The sequence below is a fragment of the Phacochoerus africanus genome, chromosome 12 (assembly GCF_016906955.1).
Source record: "Phacochoerus africanus isolate WHEZ1 chromosome 12, ROS_Pafr_v1, whole genome shotgun sequence".
Lineage (NCBI taxonomy): Eukaryota > Metazoa > Chordata > Mammalia > Artiodactyla > Suidae > Phacochoerus > Phacochoerus africanus.
Window position 1 is genome coordinate 14,485,292 of NC_062555.1, and position 20,259 is coordinate 14,505,550.

The 20,259-nt window shown below is 36.8% G+C and overlaps 1 protein-coding gene across 3 annotated transcripts in view; it reads left to right on the forward strand.

Annotated features, from left to right (window-relative positions):
* Positions 1 to 20,259, forward strand: part of LYPLAL1 (lysophospholipase like 1) — a 70,404-nt gene that overhangs the window by 4,250 nt on the left and 45,895 nt on the right. For all 3 annotated transcript variants that reach the window (XM_047755014.1, XM_047755016.1, XM_047755015.1), the window contains exon 3: positions 16,563 to 16,732. In XM_047755014.1, coding sequence (XP_047610970.1) covers positions 16,563 to 16,732 — 170 coding nt within the window. The remainder of the gene's footprint in view (positions 1 to 16,562; positions 16,733 to 20,259) is intronic.

Consider the following 20,259-nt stretch of genomic DNA (forward strand, 5'->3'; position numbering starts at 1 on the left):
TGGTTTTGCAGCTTAATTCTGTATTTAAAATATTTTAGAGGGAGGTCTTGTTTTTCCCAGAACTTTTTTTTTTTTTTTGGCAATTACTCTATTAGACCAAATTTTGCCAGGTGAGAAATGTGTTCTTTGTAAAGCACTCCCTGAAGTGCTTAGCTTAAACTTTGTCCCAGGCGCAGTTTACAGGACGGTTTCCTCTGGCCCTACAGATTGCTCATCTTTCAACCTCTTTTCCGCTTCATCCCGTAAAGAAACTAATAAATCCAATGAGCATACTCTTTCTAACAATTTATTTAAACAAGAGTTCAGAATCTCTGGAAAAGAGTTTTGTGGCATTCTTGCTGCACTTCAGAGGATTTAGAAATAATTTTAAGCTTTTTGAATCAGTAAACCAGACTAGGAATACGGAATTGACTACTTAATATTTATAGAGCCTGTAGATGTGTTGAGCAAAATGCACGATCATAAGATTGGTATAGTTTGAAAGTCAAAACTGCTTTTTATAATGATTAAATTAGCATCTCCATGGCCTTTTGAACTGGGGTTTGCTAGTATCTTTTTGTGGGGGGGAAATAATGTGCTCAGCTGTGTAACCCAAGATTGCCCATTACCTGCTCTTCATTTGTTCTTATTAGCACACTATGTGTTCAGGCAAATGTTTTGCTTTATCTTTCTACTCACTCGGTCCTAAGGAGAAGTGTAAAGGGAACTACTTCAAGGACTTTCTTATATCCGCTGTTAAAAACTTACTTACCTCAGTTGATAGACTAACAGGTAGAACAGTAAAGTGGTGATTTTGTTACAAGATTTAAGATTCAAAAAAGTTACTATTTCAATATAATTTTAGAGGAATTTAGTAGTTCGGTAGTGCAGATAAAACAGCTAACAGCCAATGGGTTATTTTTATGCGATAAATTGAATGTCATTGAAAGTATCAGAGGAGTTTGTTATTCGCTATTGGTTTTTAGGGCAACTGACTTTGAGACAGTGGTTTTCCCATGAGGATGAGAAAGTAAGTTCAGTTCTGCCTAAATGGAAGTGTACTGGGCTGACAAAATTGAGCGGAAGAGCACTGGAAACATGCTTCTAGGAATTAGTATTTTTCAGCTTATGACTTTCATGTCCGCACCAATTGCAGTATGAGTTCTGGACCAGTGTATCTCAGACTTTGGCTGGAGACATTTCTGAGTCTGGAAATCTCCATGTGCTCTGAATGAAGCATTATTTGTAGGTGCTGGTGTGATTTAGTAAAATATAAAAGCATTGAAGGTCTTTACCCAATTCAGAGTAACTTTCAATTATATATTTTCAGTCAGTAGCTATTTGGACAGATCATCAAACATTTTAGACCAGTGCTAATCAATGGAACTATAAGTTCGTATATACATTTAAATTTTTTGCTACCACATTTAAAAAAGGAAAAAGAAACAAGTCACATTAATTTTTTTTTTTGTCTTTTTGTTGTTGTTGTTGTTGTTATTGTTGCTATTTCTTGGGCCGCCCCTGCGGCATGTGGAGGCTCCCAGGCCAGGGGTCGAATCGGAGCTGCAGCCACCGGCCTACGCCAGAGCCACAGCAACTCGGGATCCGAGCCTCGTCTGCAACCTACACCACAGCTCACGGCAACGCCGGATCGTTAACCCCCTGAGCAAGGGCAGGGACCGAACCCGCAACCTCATGGTTCCTAGTCGGATTCGTTAACCACTGCGCCACGACGGGAACTCCATTTTTAACAATATATTTTATTTATTCCAGTATATCCAAAATACTAACATTTCAATATGCAATCAAAATGAAATTATCAAAGTGACATTTACATTCTTTTGTTCATTTTCCTGTTGTAGCCCATTTTAGTTTTTATCCTCTGTTTATCGCTATGCATGCCTGTTCATCTTATTTCTTATTTTCCCTCAGGAAAAATTCCTAGAAAGTACTTAGAAGGCTTAAAGTCAATTTCTTTTTGTTTAGAGGATTAACTTTTCCAAATTGTTTTCCAAAAGTGGAACAGTTTGAATTATTTGTTATTATTTAACATATTTAGGTTAGAAAAAAGAGATAGATAATAGCTAGATAGAGATGTGTGATTTTTTTTCTTATACAATCAATATTTTTAAAATATGTTTTCTTGATGACAAAACTAATTGTTGCCTTTACAGTGATATCTACTTTATAATTTAACAGCCTCTTAAAGATATACGATGAAAGAGAAAAATATAGAATTGTATCAAAACAGAAACAGACTACTAATTCGTCAATTAATTTTAAGATGAGTTAATAGATAGATGCTTTGGAAATATTTTTGACGTTACAGTTATGTAATATTACAGTTATGTAATTACAGTTATGTAATATTGAATGCCATTTATATTTCACTGTATCATGTATTAATAAAAGTAAAGCATATGTGATACATAGCCAAAGTGACAAATATTGTAGTAAATAAGCAATAAATTCCCTTATTATTCCTTGTAATTAGTGTGAATCAAAAATCTTGTATGTACTATACAACGTGGAATCTTTGAGAAACTCGTACCTCAGTTAAAGAAGAAAACTGAAACCTTAGAAATAGGTAATCTCATTCTTAATTAAAATAAAGCTACAAGGGTCATTAATGAAGAAGTTATCAGTTCTGTGTCTTAATTTTCACATCTGAAGTTAATAGATTGGACTAGTTCACGAAAATTATTTGCAGTGATTAACTTTTTGGATTTGGGGACCCTCAGATTTTATCCAGTAAAGGTAGACTAAGACCCAGTAGTATAATACTCATCATCTTTTTTGCTGTATGTTGTTAGACCAGTAGGTCAGGGAACCACCCAAAATATATGTTATTAAATAGGAGATTGAAGATCCATGGAATTATTGTGATACAAGACTTAAGAATTCAGTTTTTGGATTAGGCAGATCTGTGTATGAATTCTGATTTCTCTAGTCAGTGCTTTAATATTTTGAGCAAGGTATTTCGCCTCTCTGATGGTATCCGAATTTCTTGAGTAGTAAAATGTAGATGATAAGTGTATCTACCTCGGAGTTGTAAGAGTTGAACATATTGTGTACATAAATTCTTCAGCAGGAAGTCTGACATAAAATAAGCATTCCGTGAATGTTAGTTATTTATAGTAGTCTATGCTGTCCTTGTGGGCAGGATGTAGAAATATCCCAAGAATTAATTACTGATAATCCTTGAGGAAATTTTCCAGAACTGTTTTTCTGGGTGTATTCTTAAGCATTAGGGGTTAGCAGTTTCATTTTAATGGAGATGGAGAGACACTGCCCAATTCTCAGATGATGTAAGCCTGAGAAATACAGGGACTGTGTCAAATGACAGATTTGGAAATCTAAAGAGATCTGACAGTCTAGACTAGGGGTCCATAAACTTTGTCCTGTGGGTTCAATATAGCCAACCACCTATGTTTATAAATAAAGTTTTATTGGAACACAGCCACAGTCCTTCATTTACATACTATCTTCAAAGGGAGTTCACTAGTTGCCACAGAAATTATTTGATTTTAAAATATTTAGTGTCACTTTCACAGAAAAATTTGGCTGACCCTTTGTTTAGAGCAGTAACTTTCAGACTCCAGCTCACATTGGAAAATATATTTTACCTGCTGATCCTGTACATACATGTCAGCAATTAAAATATTACAGATGCCTGAGAATAGGGTTGCCAGATTTATCTAGTAATTAAAACGCAATGTTGGAGGCATACTTATATGAAAAAATTATCATTTATCTGAGATTAAAATTTAACCAGTGTCCTATATTTTATCTATAAATCTACCTAGTTGTTATCCCAAAAGAACTTGACTTGGTTTGGGGTTGGAAAGTGCTCGCCTCGTGGCCAAAGCAGAAAGATTTTTAAATTTTAAAAGCTTCATTCTGGTGTGAATTCATGTAACCAAAGGTGAGGTCTGCTGGTTTAACAATCATAAAAGCCTGAACTAGGACACCGTGATGAAAATGTAAGACAAGCAGTCAACTCAGCAGAGATTCGCAGGACAGACACCGGGAGGAAACAAAGCTTAGGGAAGCGGGAGAGTGATGATGCTAGGTAGGGAATCTAAGAGGAGATATGTCTGCAGTGATTGAACGTGCAGTGTGTTTCACTAGGGCATTTTTTTTTTTTTTTTTGGTCTTTTTGCCTTTTCTAGGGCTGCACCCTCGGTCGGCATATGGAGGTTCCCAGGCTAGGGGTCTAATCAGAGCTGTAGCCACCAGCCTATGCTAGAGCCATAGCAAGGCCAGATCCAAGCCGACCTACACCACAGCTCACGGCAACACCGGATCCTTAACCACTGAGTAAGGCCAGGGGTCGAACCCGCAACCTCATGGTTCCTAGTCGGATTCGTTAACCACTGAGCCAGGACAGGAACTCCTCATTGGGGCATTTTAAATTTAGAATGCTGGCAGGATGTTTATGAAGTAGCATCCAATTAGAAGGACTTTTTTTTTTTTTTTTATGTTACAATTAGGAAACTGGAGTTTTAAACTAGAAGGCAATTGTTTTCAAAACCTACTGTTCACAATAAGATTCACCTGGGAAATTTATTAAACTATGGATTTTTAGGTTGCACTCTCTTAGATTCCGGTTGAGTAAATGTGAGATAGAGCTCATAATTTGCACTTAAGGAATACCACTTCTGATATAGAGGGGTTCAAAGTGTCTGCTAATCATTCATATTCAAATTAACTGGCATTTTTGTAAAAAAACATTAAAAATACAGACTCTTCCTTCCGACTTGAATTCTGAAACAGATTTTTGAGTGTGCTTTGGCTCTCTATGTCGTTTTTCTTCATCAGAATTTTGGAGCTCCTCACTTTAAAAATATGGGTTAATTTGAAATAGACCTTTTAAAACATTTTTGTAGGACAGACGTTTTTAAATGTCTTCATTACTCATGTGCTCGAGATTGTCTTAGCCATTTAAGGCACAATTCCCCGTCATCTTCCATGCAAAAAGTCTTTTCATCTCTCCACCTCTCACCAGCCTCCTTCAAGAATTAATCACCTCTTCCTTTGGGTTTACGTGTAATTTACGTGTCAAGTAAATAGATGCCCTCTTAGCTGATATTGCCGCAACCGTACTGACAAGGATAGCACAGCAGTCTGAATGCAGAACCCTGGTTTTTTTTGTTGTGGTTTCAGGCTTTAATGATTGACTACTGCATACCTACGTTACATTTGATAGGTCTTGGGTTTAGTGACTAATCTTTACTGATCTCTCCAAAACACTTTAGCTTTTATCGTTCAACTTAGTGTTCATAGGAACAGAAAATCTTTTACACTTATACATCGATGTTTTAAAAATGTTTGAAATATGGCAAGGAAAAAAATGCAAGTGACATGAATAACTTGGGGAGCATACTCAGCTGACCTTTAGAGTCACATGTCAATATTTAAATTATGTAATATTAAATAATATTTTATCACCATGGAAAGTGAAACTGACATAAGCAAATTTGGAAACAAGCTTAGCTGACTCTTAGTCGACATAAACGGCATTAAAGCTCAATTTGTAGGAGGAGGAATGTGCGGCTCTGCTGGAATGAAGCGTTTAGGCAGCCACGTGCATCAGACAGGGGAATAAACAGTTTTGGTTAATCCTACGAGGCAGTTAAGTGGAGCTCAGTTGGGAGACGTGTTGCTTAGCATATTGTGTCCTTACTAGCTCATTGTTTTCCTGCCTGGTGCTAGACTGAATTTCTGGGGCAGTTTCGCTCACAGTCATTTCTGTAACCCTACACGTGGGGATTCCGTTACCGTATGTACTTCGCACAGAACCTGACAAACAGAAGACATTGAATATTGAGCAAATATCTTAGAGAATTTTTGAAGTATTTATCATAGTTGATTTACAGTGTTCGGTCGATGTGTGCTGTACAGCAGAGTGACCCAGTTGTACATGCGTGTACACATTCTTTTTATCACATGATCCTCCATCTTGTTCCATCACAGATGATCAGATATAGTTCCTTGGGCTGTACAGCAGGATCTCGTTGCTTATCCACTCCAAATGCCCCGTACTCCCAGTCCCTCCCACTCCCTTCCCCAGAATTTGATATAATTTAAAATAAAGTACTAGGAATGTGTCATGGTGGGTGTTTATATATTAATACTGATATTTTAACTGTGTTTTTAAGAAGTGTTTTGTAGTAGATGACATAAGCGTAGTTCCTAAGGGGGGGCATTTACGTATTTTAGGACTTGGCCCAATAATAGGATCAATCCACAGTGAGCATGAGATCAGCGACTTGCGGTATGTAAAGCATCATGGACCCCTTTTAACCAGTAAATCCCGAATTGAGGAAGTCGGCTGTGCTCTCAAGCCTCTGGTTTTTAGTTTGGTTTCCAGACTTTAGAAGGCCGCTTGATAGTATTTTATTAGCATACTCTGGCATTTATAGTGTACTCTGCTTTTTCAAGATCTCTGACGGATATGCCAAACAGTCTCCTCTGTTGAGGCAAGGAGTTTGGGCACTGATTTACTGACCTTGCTTTTGTACCATAATATGGCTTCATTTGGTAGTGCCAAGTAGCTGCTGCCTTAGATCCGTCGTGACATGTTCCTTGTGCTGCCCTTAGAAAGAATGTCATCTCCTTTGTTTGCTATCTTTTAAGTAGCATCAGGAGGCATGTGGTAGATACATGCCTGCCTTAACTGTCACCCTTTTTAATGTAATTGGTACTTGACTAAAGTTAATTTGAACAACCTTTTAAAAAATGCATCACGGTTTCATGCTCTGACAGTTTGAGCCACAGTTCCTCTGACATTGTTCAAATTCAGAGTATTTATTATCTCTCCTGTTTTTTTCTGTCATCAACTGTGAACCTGTAAGTTTTTCTCCAATGTAGTATATCATTCACTATCTAGAGTATTGTTACGAGAGTATACTGAAGAAAATCATGTGGCTTTTTAAATCTTTCCATTGAGACCACTAATTGGAATGTGCGATGAAGTGGCCTGTTCACCACAGTTTTGTCCTAGAATATATCTAGTCTCCTATCACTGAAGTGATGCTTGCTGTTTTATAATGTCACCCATGCTAGATGTTTTTGGAAATGAATAAGAATGAGATGCTTAAGCAAGTTTAGCTGTGTTGGCTTTGGTATGGAACGCCAAACACACTGCCACCGAGGTTAGAACAGTCGACACTCTTACCAGCAACACTTCACGGGTCCATTCATTTCACATCCACATAAACCATTTCCATTGTCAGTCTTTTTAACTTTAGCCAGTCTGTAGCGGCTGTGTAGTGATATCTAGTGTTTTTTTAAAAATGTGTGTCTTCTGATACTAATGATGTTGAGTATCCTTTCATATGTTTGTTGGGCATTTGGGTATCTTCAAAAGAAATGTCCACTCAGATTGTTTGCCCATGTTTTTATTTGGTTGTCTGTCTTTTACTTGTTGATTTATTAGATATACATACATATGGATAGATAGATATGGGGTTTTTTGCATATAGTGTGTTGTTGTTGTTTGTTAGTTAAATGAATTCAAATATCTTGTCCCTGTCTGGTTTAATGACATCGTGTGAACAGAAGTCCTAATGTCATTCCATAAAAGCAAAGTTTACAGTGAAATGCGAACATCTTAAGCATGCAGTTCCATCAGTTTTTATGAATATATGCACTTGTTTAACTACGTCAATTATAGAGCACATTCCCATCACCTTAGAAAATTTTCTGAGGTCCCATTCCAACCGATTCCTACCATACGTAGGTTATTATTGTTCTGATTTCAATCCTGTAGTATAATTTTGCCTGTTCTTGAATTTCAATTAAATAGAATAATTTAATCTTTTGTGTCTTGCTTCTTTCACTCAACATAGTGTTTATCTGTTTATCAATAGTTCATTTAAAAAGTCCTGAGTAGATGTCATGTATGAATATAGCACACATTTATTTATCCATTCTACCGTTGATAGACATTTGCCTTATTCCCAGTTTTTCAAAGTAATGAATATCTCTGCTCTAAGTCCTTTTGTATAAGTCTTTTTGTGACCATATTTTAGTGGATTCTTAGCTAGACTCTATTCTATTTCATTGGTCTGTTTGTCTGATTTTATGCTAGTAGAAAACTGTTTTGATGCATGTAGCTTTGTAGGGAATTTTAAAATTGAGTGGTATCATTTCTTTTTCAACATTTTTCACTCTAGGTTTTTTCCATCTATATGTAAATTTTAGAATCCACTTCTCAGTTTTGTAAAACACACCTGTTTGGATTTTGATTAGAATTGCCTGTAATCGGTAGCAGTTCCATTTACAGAAAATTAAGGTCTTTGGGAGTTCTTCCTGGGGCAGGGTGGGTTAAAAATCTAGCTCCAGTGGCTTGGGTCACTGCCCAGAGGTGCGCGGGTTGGATCCCCAGCGCTGCACAGTGGGTTAAAAAAAGGATCGGGTGGCTCAGATTCAATTTCTGGCTGGGGAGCTTCCATATGCCCCTGGAGCAGCATTAAAAAAGAAAGAAAAGAAAAGGGAGGGGAGAGGAGCGAAGAAAATCGATGTCTTCCAATCCCTGCACATGGTGTGTCACCATTTATTTAGATTTTTACTTATTTCTCTCAGCAGTGATTGAGAGTTTTCAGTATAGAGGTCTTTTACTACATTATTCACAAATAGTTTCTGTCTTTTCATGGTGTAAGTGGAATTTTTTTTTTAATTTTCTAATTTTATTGTTACAAGTACATTCAAGCACAATTCATAGTTGTATCTTGTTTTTATACCTTGCTGTCCTCCAAAATTCACTTATTTCTAGTAGTTACTTAGTAGATTCCTTGATTTTTGTGTACCCAATCACATTAGCTATGTACAAAAGCAGTGTTTTTTTCTCCTTCCCAGTCTTACCTTTATTTTATTGTCTGGCCTTATTGTGCGTGTCTGAACTTCTCATAAAGTGTCTACCAGAACCCAGGAATACTTTCCTGTGTACTATTAGAAGGGAAGTGTTCAGTATTCACCATTAAGTATAATGTTATAGGGTTTTTTTTATTTGCCTTTTATTAAGGAAATTATGTCTGCCTAATTAGCTGGGAGTTTTCTTTATGAATTGGTTACATGCTTTTTCTGTATTTTTTGAAATAATCGCAGATGGTTTTTATCTTTCATTTTGTTAACATGGTGAATTGTTACCTTGGTGGACTTTTCAAATATCAAACCAACCTTTCATTCCTGGCATAAACCCCACTCGATCATAATGCATTATCCTTTTTATATGTAGCTGAATTTGGTTTGTAGTCTTTCCTTGAGAAATTTTACATCTGTGTTCATGAGCGATATTGATCTGTAGATTTCTTTAATGTCTTTATAAAGTTTTGTTATCTATACTGTCTCTTAAAATGTGTTAGGAAATGTTACCTTCTCTAATTATCTGCGTTGATGTTATTTCTTCCTTCAATGTTCATAAAATTCACTACTGAAATTATCTGGACCGGAAAGTTTTCTTCTGTGAAAGTTTTGATAATAAATTTGATTTCTTCCCTGTAATGAGTGTATTCAGATTTTGTTTCTTTTTGTTATAGTTGTGATCATTTGTATTTCTCATGGAATTTGTAACATTTATCTATTCACCAAATTTACTGACATAAAGTTGTTTGTGATATTCCCTTTTAATGCCTTTAGGATTTGTGTTGATATCTTTTATTTCATTACTGATATTAATAGTGTATATCTTTTTCTCTTTTTTCCCTGGCTCTGTCTTGCCAAGGGGTTATTAATTTTATTAATCTTTACATAGAACCAGCTTTGGCTGTGTTATTTTGCTGCCTCGTTTGTTTTCTGTGGCATTTATATTTACTCGTATATTTATTATTTCCTTCCTCCAATTTACATTGAAGCTCCAAAATTCTTACTAATTACTGCCTTAGCCAATTCCTACTAATTTTCTCTTTTGTATTTTTAGTATTATTTATATAGAAATATTTTCTAATCTCTATGTTCCCATTGTTATTCTTGGGTGACAAATCACTCCAAACACGAGTTTTATTATGGTGACAGATCTGTGGGTTAGAAATTTAGAAAGGGCACAGTGCTAATGTTTTGATTCTGTTCTGTGATCATTGGGGCCTCTGCTGAGAAAACTTGACGGCTGGGGATGACTGGTGACTTGACTGCTAGGGACTGGACTCCTATCTGGCACTCAGTACTGGATACCACAGCTGAGACCTTCCTTTGGTCTTGTTACTAAGACACCTCCACGAGTTTCCACTATTGGATGTCTTGGGCTTCCTGGCAGCATGGAGGCTGAGTGCAAGAGCAGATGCCCGAAGGAGAACCAGAAGGAAGCTGGATAGCCTTTTAAGACCTAGTCTTAGACATTACATAGTGCTATCTCTTCTCTATTCAAAAGACCTCTCAGATTCCAAGGGAGAGACTTGGACTCTACCTCTTGATGTAAGTGGCAGAGTCACACTGTAACAAGAGCATATGGGATGAAAGACACTGTTCTGGCCAGAAATGGAAAACAGGTCTGTGAACTTCTTTAACCCATAAGTTGTTTAGAAAAATGCTATTAATTTTCCAATATTTGGGGCTCTTCTAGATCTCTTAGTGCTTTTGATTTCTGATTTCATTCTTTTGCTGCCGGTATTCTGTACAATTTCAGTCGTTTGATGCTCACTGGTAGCAGTATTGGTCTTGCGCATGGCCTCTCTTGGTGACTGTTACTCTGTGCCCTTTGGGTATAGAGTTCTGTAAATGTCCAGGGCTCAAGGTGGTACTCAATTTTTGTACTTTCTTAGTGATTCTAAGCCTTCTATTGGTTACTGGAGAATAGGTATTATTATCTCCAAATATAATCGTAGATGGGTCCACGTCTCCCTTTAGCTCTTCTGTCAGTTTTCTCTTCATGTTTTTTAAGCTGTACTAGGTACATTCTCGTGTAGGATTATTGTCTTCCTCACTAATGGCTCCTTTTCCTCAAAGGTTCATGTTTTGAAGTGTACTTTCTATAATAATAATATAGTCGATATTATTTTTTACCATTTTTATATGTTTACTGTTTATATAGCATATCTTCTTTTTTCATCTTTTTACTTTTAACAGCTGTATCATTTTTTAGGTGGCTTCTTGTAGACAGCATTATTTAGGCTTTGTTTTTCTTTTCACCAGTCTGACAGTTTCTGTCTTTTAAGTGATTTGTTTAGACCATTTGCATTTAATGTAACTATTGATATGTTTGAATTTATTGCTTTTTGTTTCACTTTTTCCGTTTCCCATCTTTTTTTTTTTAATTTAAGAAAATTAATACTCTTTATTTATTCATTTTTCCTGAATGCTCTAGGGAGTTTAAGATACATCACACCTCTCACCTATTTAGTTTTTTGCCACTTTACACAAAATGTAGAAGCCTTACAACCATACAGTTTCCTTTATCCTCCCCACTTTGTACTTGTCATATGTGTTTTATTAACATACATTAAAACCCTTATCAGACCAAGTTATATTTTTGCTTTCCACAGTCATAGCCATTTTAAAGAACTTACGGAGAGAACAATAGTGCATTATATTTACCCAGTTGTGGCCTATTACAGCATATCAGAATATTTTGATTAAATTCTGAATCGTCTATAAAGGATTCCTTTTCTCAGCCCTATTTAATAAATGTTTTTAATCAGCTGAGTTAGGGGCATATTAAGTAAAAGTCAGCAATTAGTTGCTGTATTGATTTAAATGGAAAATATTGCTTCATTTTTTTATTACGTAATTTAGACTATATTTAATTGAAGTTCTCAGTAAAGATTTTTATTTTGTGACGTGCTTTAGCTGTATTTGTAATTAGAGGTTTTCTCGGTTTGGGTTTACTAATAGACTTTCCCTTTTAATGATAATAATAATTTTTTAACAAGCTGTTAATAATTTATATGATGATATACCTCCTTGGTGTTTTGAAACATTCTAAAAGTCGTAAGAGTCAGTTGCTAGTGCCTCCACTTTTTTTGTCTTTTTTGTCTTTTTTTCTAGGGCCGCACTGGCAGCATATGGAGGTTCTCAGGCTAGGGGTCAAATCAGAGCTGCAGCTGCCGGCTTACACCACAGACACAGCAATGCGGGATCCGAGCTGCTTCTGTGACCTACACCACAGCTCATGGCAACACCGGATCTTTAACGCACTGAGCAAGGCCAGGAATCGAACCCAAAACCTCATGGTTCCCAGTCAGATTTGTTAACCATTGAGCCACGACAGGAACTCCTGCCTCCACTTTTTAATTCCCAATTTTTCTGCATGAAGGGCATGTTTATATTTTTTATTGAACATATATTCTGAAACAGTGTTAGACACTTTTGATTTATGTTTAGTAATGAGGGGTTTCTCTGTACTCCATTGCTTGGGATTCATATCTGAAACATGATATCAGGAGATCTTTCTCCTGTTAACAGTCCATCTGTGCCACAGATACACCTCGCTGGCAAGGAACCCTCCTAAAAAATACTGTTTGAAGAGATAGTTTACTTCTTTGGTAAACATTTTAGATAGTACATTGAAATATCTCTTAGTCTTGTTTCCTTAGAAACATGTTCTTTTAAAAAATCAGTAAAAGAAAAATGTGACCTTTTTCTGGAAATTCTGGCATTTTATAAGAATTAAAGGCAAAAGATATTCAGAGCAAAATACAGTAATTTTCGGTGTTGTGTTCTTTTATCTGACAAAAACATCCTTCCCAATCCCAAATGATCATTGATATTCATCCTTCAGCTTGTTTGTGCTTGGCACTGGGGGTATCCCTGTGCGGGGGCATTCCAGGTAGAGGGCGTGTCCGGTGCCAAGTCTCTGGATCAAGAGTGCAATTGCCCTAAAGAACAGGGAGCGTTGCGTGACTAGAACCCTGTGAATGCTGGGTGTGTGTGTGTGTGTGTGTGTGTGTGTGTGTGTGTGTGTGTGTGAGATGAGGACAGAGAGGGAGCCTGGGGCCAGGGGATGCTGTCTGAAACGTTCTGCATGACCTTTTGATTTTAGGATTTTTAGGGAACAAAACTCAGTGTCAAACTGAATGTCAACTCTTTTTCTTTTTTTAAACCTTGGACGTTTATTCCAGCTTACTATTTTACCAGTGTGTCATGGTTTGATTGATTGATCCATTGATTGATTGAGGAGCCACGCAGCTGTTCTCTGCCAAACATATTTGTTTATTGTGGCAACGTCTGAGCTGTTTTACACCAGCTAATATAGTGATTGATGTGAGGAAGACGGTGAATGAGTATAACATGTGTGCCCATTTGTTTGGCCCCTTTAAAAAGACAGTCTTACTTTTATGCTTCATCGAAAGGTTATTCTAACATCTTAGGAGAATTATGCATTCTTGATTATGTTTCCTTAACAAAAAAAATATTGAATTATTCTTTGTCCCATCACATTTTCCCAGAAAATCCTTTGAACAGAATTTTAATTTTGTCTTAGAAAATTGAGAAAACAAGAAGCTACTATATTAGTAAAACTTAGGTTCAATGCACATCTATCTCTAAAGCATGGCACGGTCAAGGGCAAAACGTTGAGGGTCATTTTCTGTTAATGACTGAGTTCCCAGAATGATTCATATTTTAGCCTAAGTGCGTAGACAGACAAGAAAACACTGAGAGAAATCGAATAAAATGAAAAAGGAAGTAGAAAGAAGTCAGAAGAGTATCAGTCTAATTCAGGTGTTTGCACGAGTGTTGTGTATTAGAGGTTTTCATTCAGAAGATCCCTGTGGAGGCATGCTCTGGAGGTCCATTGTCAGAAGTCTTTGAACTATGTATATTTCAAATTGTACATTCATATATGTAAATTACACCTCGGTAAAGTTGCTTTTAAAGCCATAGTTGATGCCCTTAAGTGGTGCTCTTTTAAAATATGGTAGTACCGAGCATTAGAGCTGTTGGCAAAGGGATGTTCTCGTACCTTTCTTGTAGAAAGCTGAATTTTTTTATAGCCTCTGTGGAAGCACCTCTGAAATAGGCATGAAGATAAAAAGTATTTAATCCAGTAGTCCCATTTCTCAGACTCTGTTCCTTAGGAATAAAAGGCCCAGCACTTAAGAACAAGTATGCACATGTATTTAATGCAGAATTGTACTTAGTGGCCCAAAACCTGGGTACCAGATAAATGCCCATTATCAGATGAATGGCGGATTAAAGTGTGGGGCATCTTTATGGTAAGATATCATATAGCTCTTTAAAAAGAGGGGTAAGAACTCTATCAAATGAAAGGATTTCCATGAAGTACGTTAGAGGAGAAAAGCGTGATGCACAGAAGACAACCAAAGAGGGTTATTTCGTTTTTGAAAAGCAAATGGTGCTCTAAAATGTAATGCGAAGAAACATGTTTTAATGCAGGTGCCAGAAAAACACCTCAGGATGTATTCCAGATCATTAACGTCCGTAGTAGTGTGAAGGGCACGGTGTGTGAGGGAGTGAGCAAGGAGCGGAGGGAGAGGTGAGCCAAAAAAATAAGCAGAACTTGTATGAGAAACATCAACACACACATGCACACACACTAGCCAAGACTTCATGTTACGTGCATAAACTGGGAGAAAATGCTAGGGTTTTTACATACTGATTTATAGAGATATTCAAAATATGCATTCGAATTTTAGAAAATATGTTGCAAAGTAATGTTGATAACATGATTATATTTTAGGAAATGAAAGATTCCCTGTAGATGAGTTCTTGTTAAATCTGAGTTGGGGAAAATTCCTGTTTCCAGCTTTCTTTCCGTTTCTCTTAACTTTGAGGCTCTTCACATGGATATCCATTTATTTTGAATTGTAATGACCAGTGCAGAGCAAGGCTGTGTAATCCCCTGTTCCTTCGGCCCCACCCATCAGTCCTAATGAACGGATATTTCCCAAGGTCGGGTCTGCACAGACTGCTGAGTCCTTTTGGCACAGTGGGTGAGAAGGTGAGAACTGAGTATTTCCAGTCCTTGGGTTTGCTGGGCCTCCACTTGTTTTTTTCACGAAATAGTATGCAGGGAAGCACATTCAGATCTCAAGTGGTGTCTTCCAGCCCTCTGGTTTTTTGTTCTGGCTGTGCATTTTGTGCTTTTATGTCACTGACTCCGGAGGCTGAGAGTATAGAGCTAGACTTGAGATGGACGGAGTAGTGAAGATAGTGGTCTCCGAGAAACGCTGCATCTGTGGTCATCACTGGTTGAGATTTCTTTCGTAATAGTGGATACTCTTGAGCCTCTGTTTTTAGCAGCTTTGTTACCTGTAACATAAAACCTGTTTTTCACTTTCACATAAGGACAAAGCAAGATTTGCAAAGTGGAAAAAAAAAAAAAGCTACATCCCTTACTGACCTCTCCTTTGGAAAACCATTGCTTTGGAAAACCATTGCTTTCCTTGTGTGGCTCATATGTCCCCATGGACTTGTCCGTGTTTGCCACAGGAAACGTTCAGTGTTCCCATTCGCTCTGTTTACCTTTGCCCACCTAGGACTTGAACCAGGACCTTAACCCCGTTGGAATTGATTACAACAGCATATTTGGAACACCTCAGGATACACACACACACACACACACACACACACACACGTGCACATGTATGTACTTAAACTAATAGAGCATCGAGAGCCGTGTTCACTAATGCTGTAATGATCCCACTTCATACCTAAATGTAAAGCATCTTATAAGATCAATCTTGTCCAACAGGACACCCAGTTCAGAGCATCTTATCACAGAAAAATGTTGTGTAAGTCCAAAACAGGGAGCCAGTGTGAAACCCAGATGCTGCCAACAGTGGGACTGTCTGTGTGATAAGCACTTCCAAAGAGCGTTTGTATCCCATTAAACCCTCCCATTATGGTTCCTGAGAAGATTTAAAAATAACATAGTTCCAACTCTTGATTAAAAAAAAAAAAAACACCCAAAGACCCCTATTCTAAGGCTACTCTACCTGGATGTAATCAAGAAAAGCTTCAAATTACTAACTGAGCCTTCATTCTTTTGTACCACAAACTACCCACCTTTTAAAAGCATTTTGGTAAATCATTTTTTCTACTCCTGAGGTATTGACTTTTTGCATAGACAAACATTATTCATTTGGCTGTGAATCCTTAAATATGGATCCTTATACTTTTTTTAAAAAAAGGATTAAAATATAAATACATAAAGGGAGAAATTATTTAAAAATAGTAGACTTGATTAATCATTCAGATTGAATGGAGGAGTTCCCTTGTGGCAGAGTGGGTTAAGGATCCAGAGTTGTCACTGCAGCGGCCAGGTTGCTGCTATGGCTTGTGTTTGATCCCTGACCTGGGCACTTGCACATGCTGTGGGTGTGGCCAAAATAAATAAATAAATAAGCTGAGCAAAAAATATAATGCACACACACAATATATAGTTAACCCTTTTATGGGGATTTTTTTTGGAGAATTTATGACATTTACAAGATTGAAAGAATAAAGATGATGAACTGGCATAAGTAAATGTTAATGGGGCCAGTGTAAGTATAGAAGAGTTAGGGGAATATATTTCATATGAATTCTTCAACTTTTAACAATTGGAAGAATTACAGTGATTTAAAACTATTGTTTTAGAAATTGAAACATCTATGTAATTCTTTATCTTTTTTGTTTTTAAACAGGCCATATACTCCTTTGAAAGGTGGAATCTCCAACGTATGGTTTGACAGATTTAAAATATCTAATGACTGCCCCGAACACCTTGAATCTATTGATGTAACATGTCAGGTGCTTACGGATTTGATTAATGATGAAGTCAAAAGTGGCATCAGGAAGAACAGGATATTAATAGGTAAGATCTTTCTATGTTGGCAGTTTAAATATATTTTTTCACTTTTGTTTAATTCTGTACATGGAATTTTACTTGGAACATTATTTAGAAGCACTTTGTATATCATTCTACCCATGCATAGTTTCAGATAAACTTTGCATATTAAGGGTTTTAAGGATAGTAGCATTATAAGCAACTGCTCATGAAACTTTATATGATTTTCTTTTTAATAATAACATACTTTAAGATATCCATGGTGGTTAAATTTTTCTTTCTAGTTTAATTTTCAGTTAAGAAATTACTCATTCCAATTTTTAAAACATTTTAGCTTAATTTTTAAGAATATGTTTAAATTATTATTACCATAATTAAGATAAGTTAGAGTACATAGCCAAAATATAACATAAAATTCATGAAAAGTGATCTCTTCAGAGTTAATATCATAGAAATAGGTATTTATAAACTTTTGTCAAAAAGGTCTTTCACAATCTCTCTTTCCAAGGGCTTAGAGCATGCCTTTATGTAAGCTGAAGTCTGCTTATACCCTTTTCTTTTTCTGTAATCATTAAATACATAAACTATGAAAATCTCCATGTCTGTAATTCATACAAAAATAAAATGGGCTCTATAGAATGTGAATGATACAGGATGGATTTTTGTTAAAGAATTATTTCCAGGAGTTCCCGTCGTGGCACAGTGGTTAATGAATCCGACTAGGAACCATGAGGTTACAGGTTCGATCCCTGCCCTTGCTCAGTGGGTTAACAATCCGGCGTTGCTGTGGCTCTAGTGTAGGCCGGTGGCTACAGCTCCGATTCGACCCCTCGCCTGGGAACCTCCATATGCCGCGGGAGCAGCTCAAGAAATGGCAAAAAGACAAAAAATAATAATAATTACTTCCAAATAACTATTTAACTGATAATGAGTTGTATTTAATGATGAAATTATAAAGCAAATCCGATATCTCCATCATGTTTTAAGATAACATTATAATCCACACTGAAATCCTGTGTTGACAGGACTGGGGCAGATGAATAACATTTTGTGTTTATTGAGGTACTGAGCTAGTCATCGAGTTGAGAAGCAACATGACCTGATGGTCAGAATCCATTCTTTTCTGTCCTGCTTCCACATGGACTTTCTTACTCAAAAACTGTGCGCCTTCCAGCCTGATCACATCACCTTCGTGGGCCTCTGTTTCCTCATCCGTGTTTAACTCTGTATTTCACCCTGGAGCCCGAGTAAGAAAGGGACATAGATGACATGATGGGGGTACCGGAAGGAGCATAGCAAAGGGCACCCTACTCAGTCTAGCGGGTTATGCGAGTTCCAAGGTAAAGTTCAAAATGTGTGACTGTATGCCAGAGTCGTCCTTTCGTCGTTTAGCGAATGTTTGCTACGTTTCTCCTGTGTGTCAGGCAATAAGTTAGTTTCTCGAAGGGACTCACAGATGTGCCACCATGGCTTCCAACCCAGGAGAGCTGCGAGGTTCTTCGAATGGTACCTGTGACGTCAGCTGGCCTTGATGAGGGCCCTAGAAGCAGTGTCACCGACAGCTCCTCACAGGGAATGGTCACGCAGATTGACTTGTATTTCTCAGGGCCCATCCCTCACAGCGCCTAGCACTAGCAGAACATGTGCAATGAATGGCATGACCTGACCAGTAAATTAATAAATAGTTTACGTAATTGAGAACCTCAGGAATTGAGATGAAGAAGCGGCCATAACTGTTTGGGCTATTGGAGACGCCTTTGATAGAAGAAAGTGTCAGAGACATTTGAAATGTTGAAGTGTGCAAATAAATAAAATTGTAACTGTGGCAGAGGACTAGATGTGGAGAATGAAATGAATGGCAAGGGGAAGTAGAAAAAGTAGTGCTAGTTGTTTTTGTCTGGATGGCTTTAGCAGCAAGTCTGTTATATGATGGAAGCTACCTCCTGATCCTGAAGGCTAGACTGATGGCCTGAAATGCAGAATGGTATAGTGATAAAGCTACGTCACATCTAAGGTCCACCACTGCCTGGCTGGTTCCTTTCTTCATTGACCCACACTAAATTTCTGCTACCGTCTCTGTAAAGTGGGGATAATAATACAATGTCTGTTTTGCTGGGAAACTCTCTATATAAGCTGTTTGGCTCATTTTACACTCTCAGTAAATTCTTTCTGGTTCCCCTTTTTCCTTTATTCTATAGGTAATTGGGGAGAGATGATAAAAGAGAGTCTTTGAATCATATAGTTAATTGGAAATGTGCTTTAGGAAAATGAACCTGGCAGAAGGGGTAAGTGAAGAGATACGAAGTCAGGTGTAGGAACACCAGTTACTGAATTTATGATTATAGGGCAATGAGATGGTGAAGATTAATGTAAGAAATTGCTTTAAAATAAAACTATAAAAGCTTCATACATTAAAAAGTAGAAAATATACAGATTAGTACTTTTAATGTGCCCAGAAAGACAAAGAATAAAGACATCAAGAATGCATCCTGTTGAACTGTATCCGCTCATCTGCTTCCCTCTTCTCTCATCTCTGCTCCTTGCCCTGTTCCTCATCTGCTGTTTTATTCATCTTTGAAAAGAGGCTGTGGATTGTTCTAAGGTCAGAGAGCCGATAAGAATTTTGAATCTAGGTTTGCTTCACTTCGAAGCCCATGATTCTTCCATTTAATTGAATATTTGTAAAACTCTTAATTATCAAATGCCTTTTATAGAAAAACTGCTAATTGGTATGTCTACCCCCTATATTAGAAAGTCTGTCTTATTATAGTTCTCCCTGAATAGTGTTGTCTTGAAAAACCTTTGCTAAAAATAAACAAAAGTGGTAATTAACTTGCACTGAATTTATTTTCCTTTTGTTAGGTTTTGACACAAGAAAAGCTATTTTTAGTTGTCTATTTTTTTTCCAAATAATTTCTCAGATTAAGAAAGTATTTCATTTGAACTTGAATAAATATTCAAATAGATTTTCTGTTGACTTTTCTATAATATGATTTTTCAAGTGTTATTTGATTCATCTGGAATTTACTTTCTCCCATATCATGGACGGTTTTAATTCTTTTCTGACATACCAAGAGAACCTTGTTAAAAGATGATCTTATTTATAAAGCAATCAGTAATGTGGTCAGTATTTTATCAAAGCGCCATTGAACTTACAATGAAGTTTCTTTATGGAACGGTTATAAACTATTTTAAAATTCGAAATTTACTACAAAACCTACATCATAGGGTATTTATATGCTCTTATATGAATATAAAAAATTGGGAAAGAAAAGGTATTTTTCTAGAATTTGTGAGAAGAGCTTATTAACTTCTATAAAGCCTCTTTCCTAGCTTGTGATATGAAAGAGACCGTAAAAGTACAGCTCCAAGGTTGGTCCTCCTTGTTACCTGTGTTATTAGTTATTTAACCAATAAGTGAAGATGACTCTTCAGCAACAGTTCTGCAGCGTTAAACATGTACACCAAACCTGTGATTCTTGACCTTCTTTTATTATGGAAAATCATTGCTTATCCCACCTCCTTTTTTGTTGCTAGATGCTTTTCATAGGTTA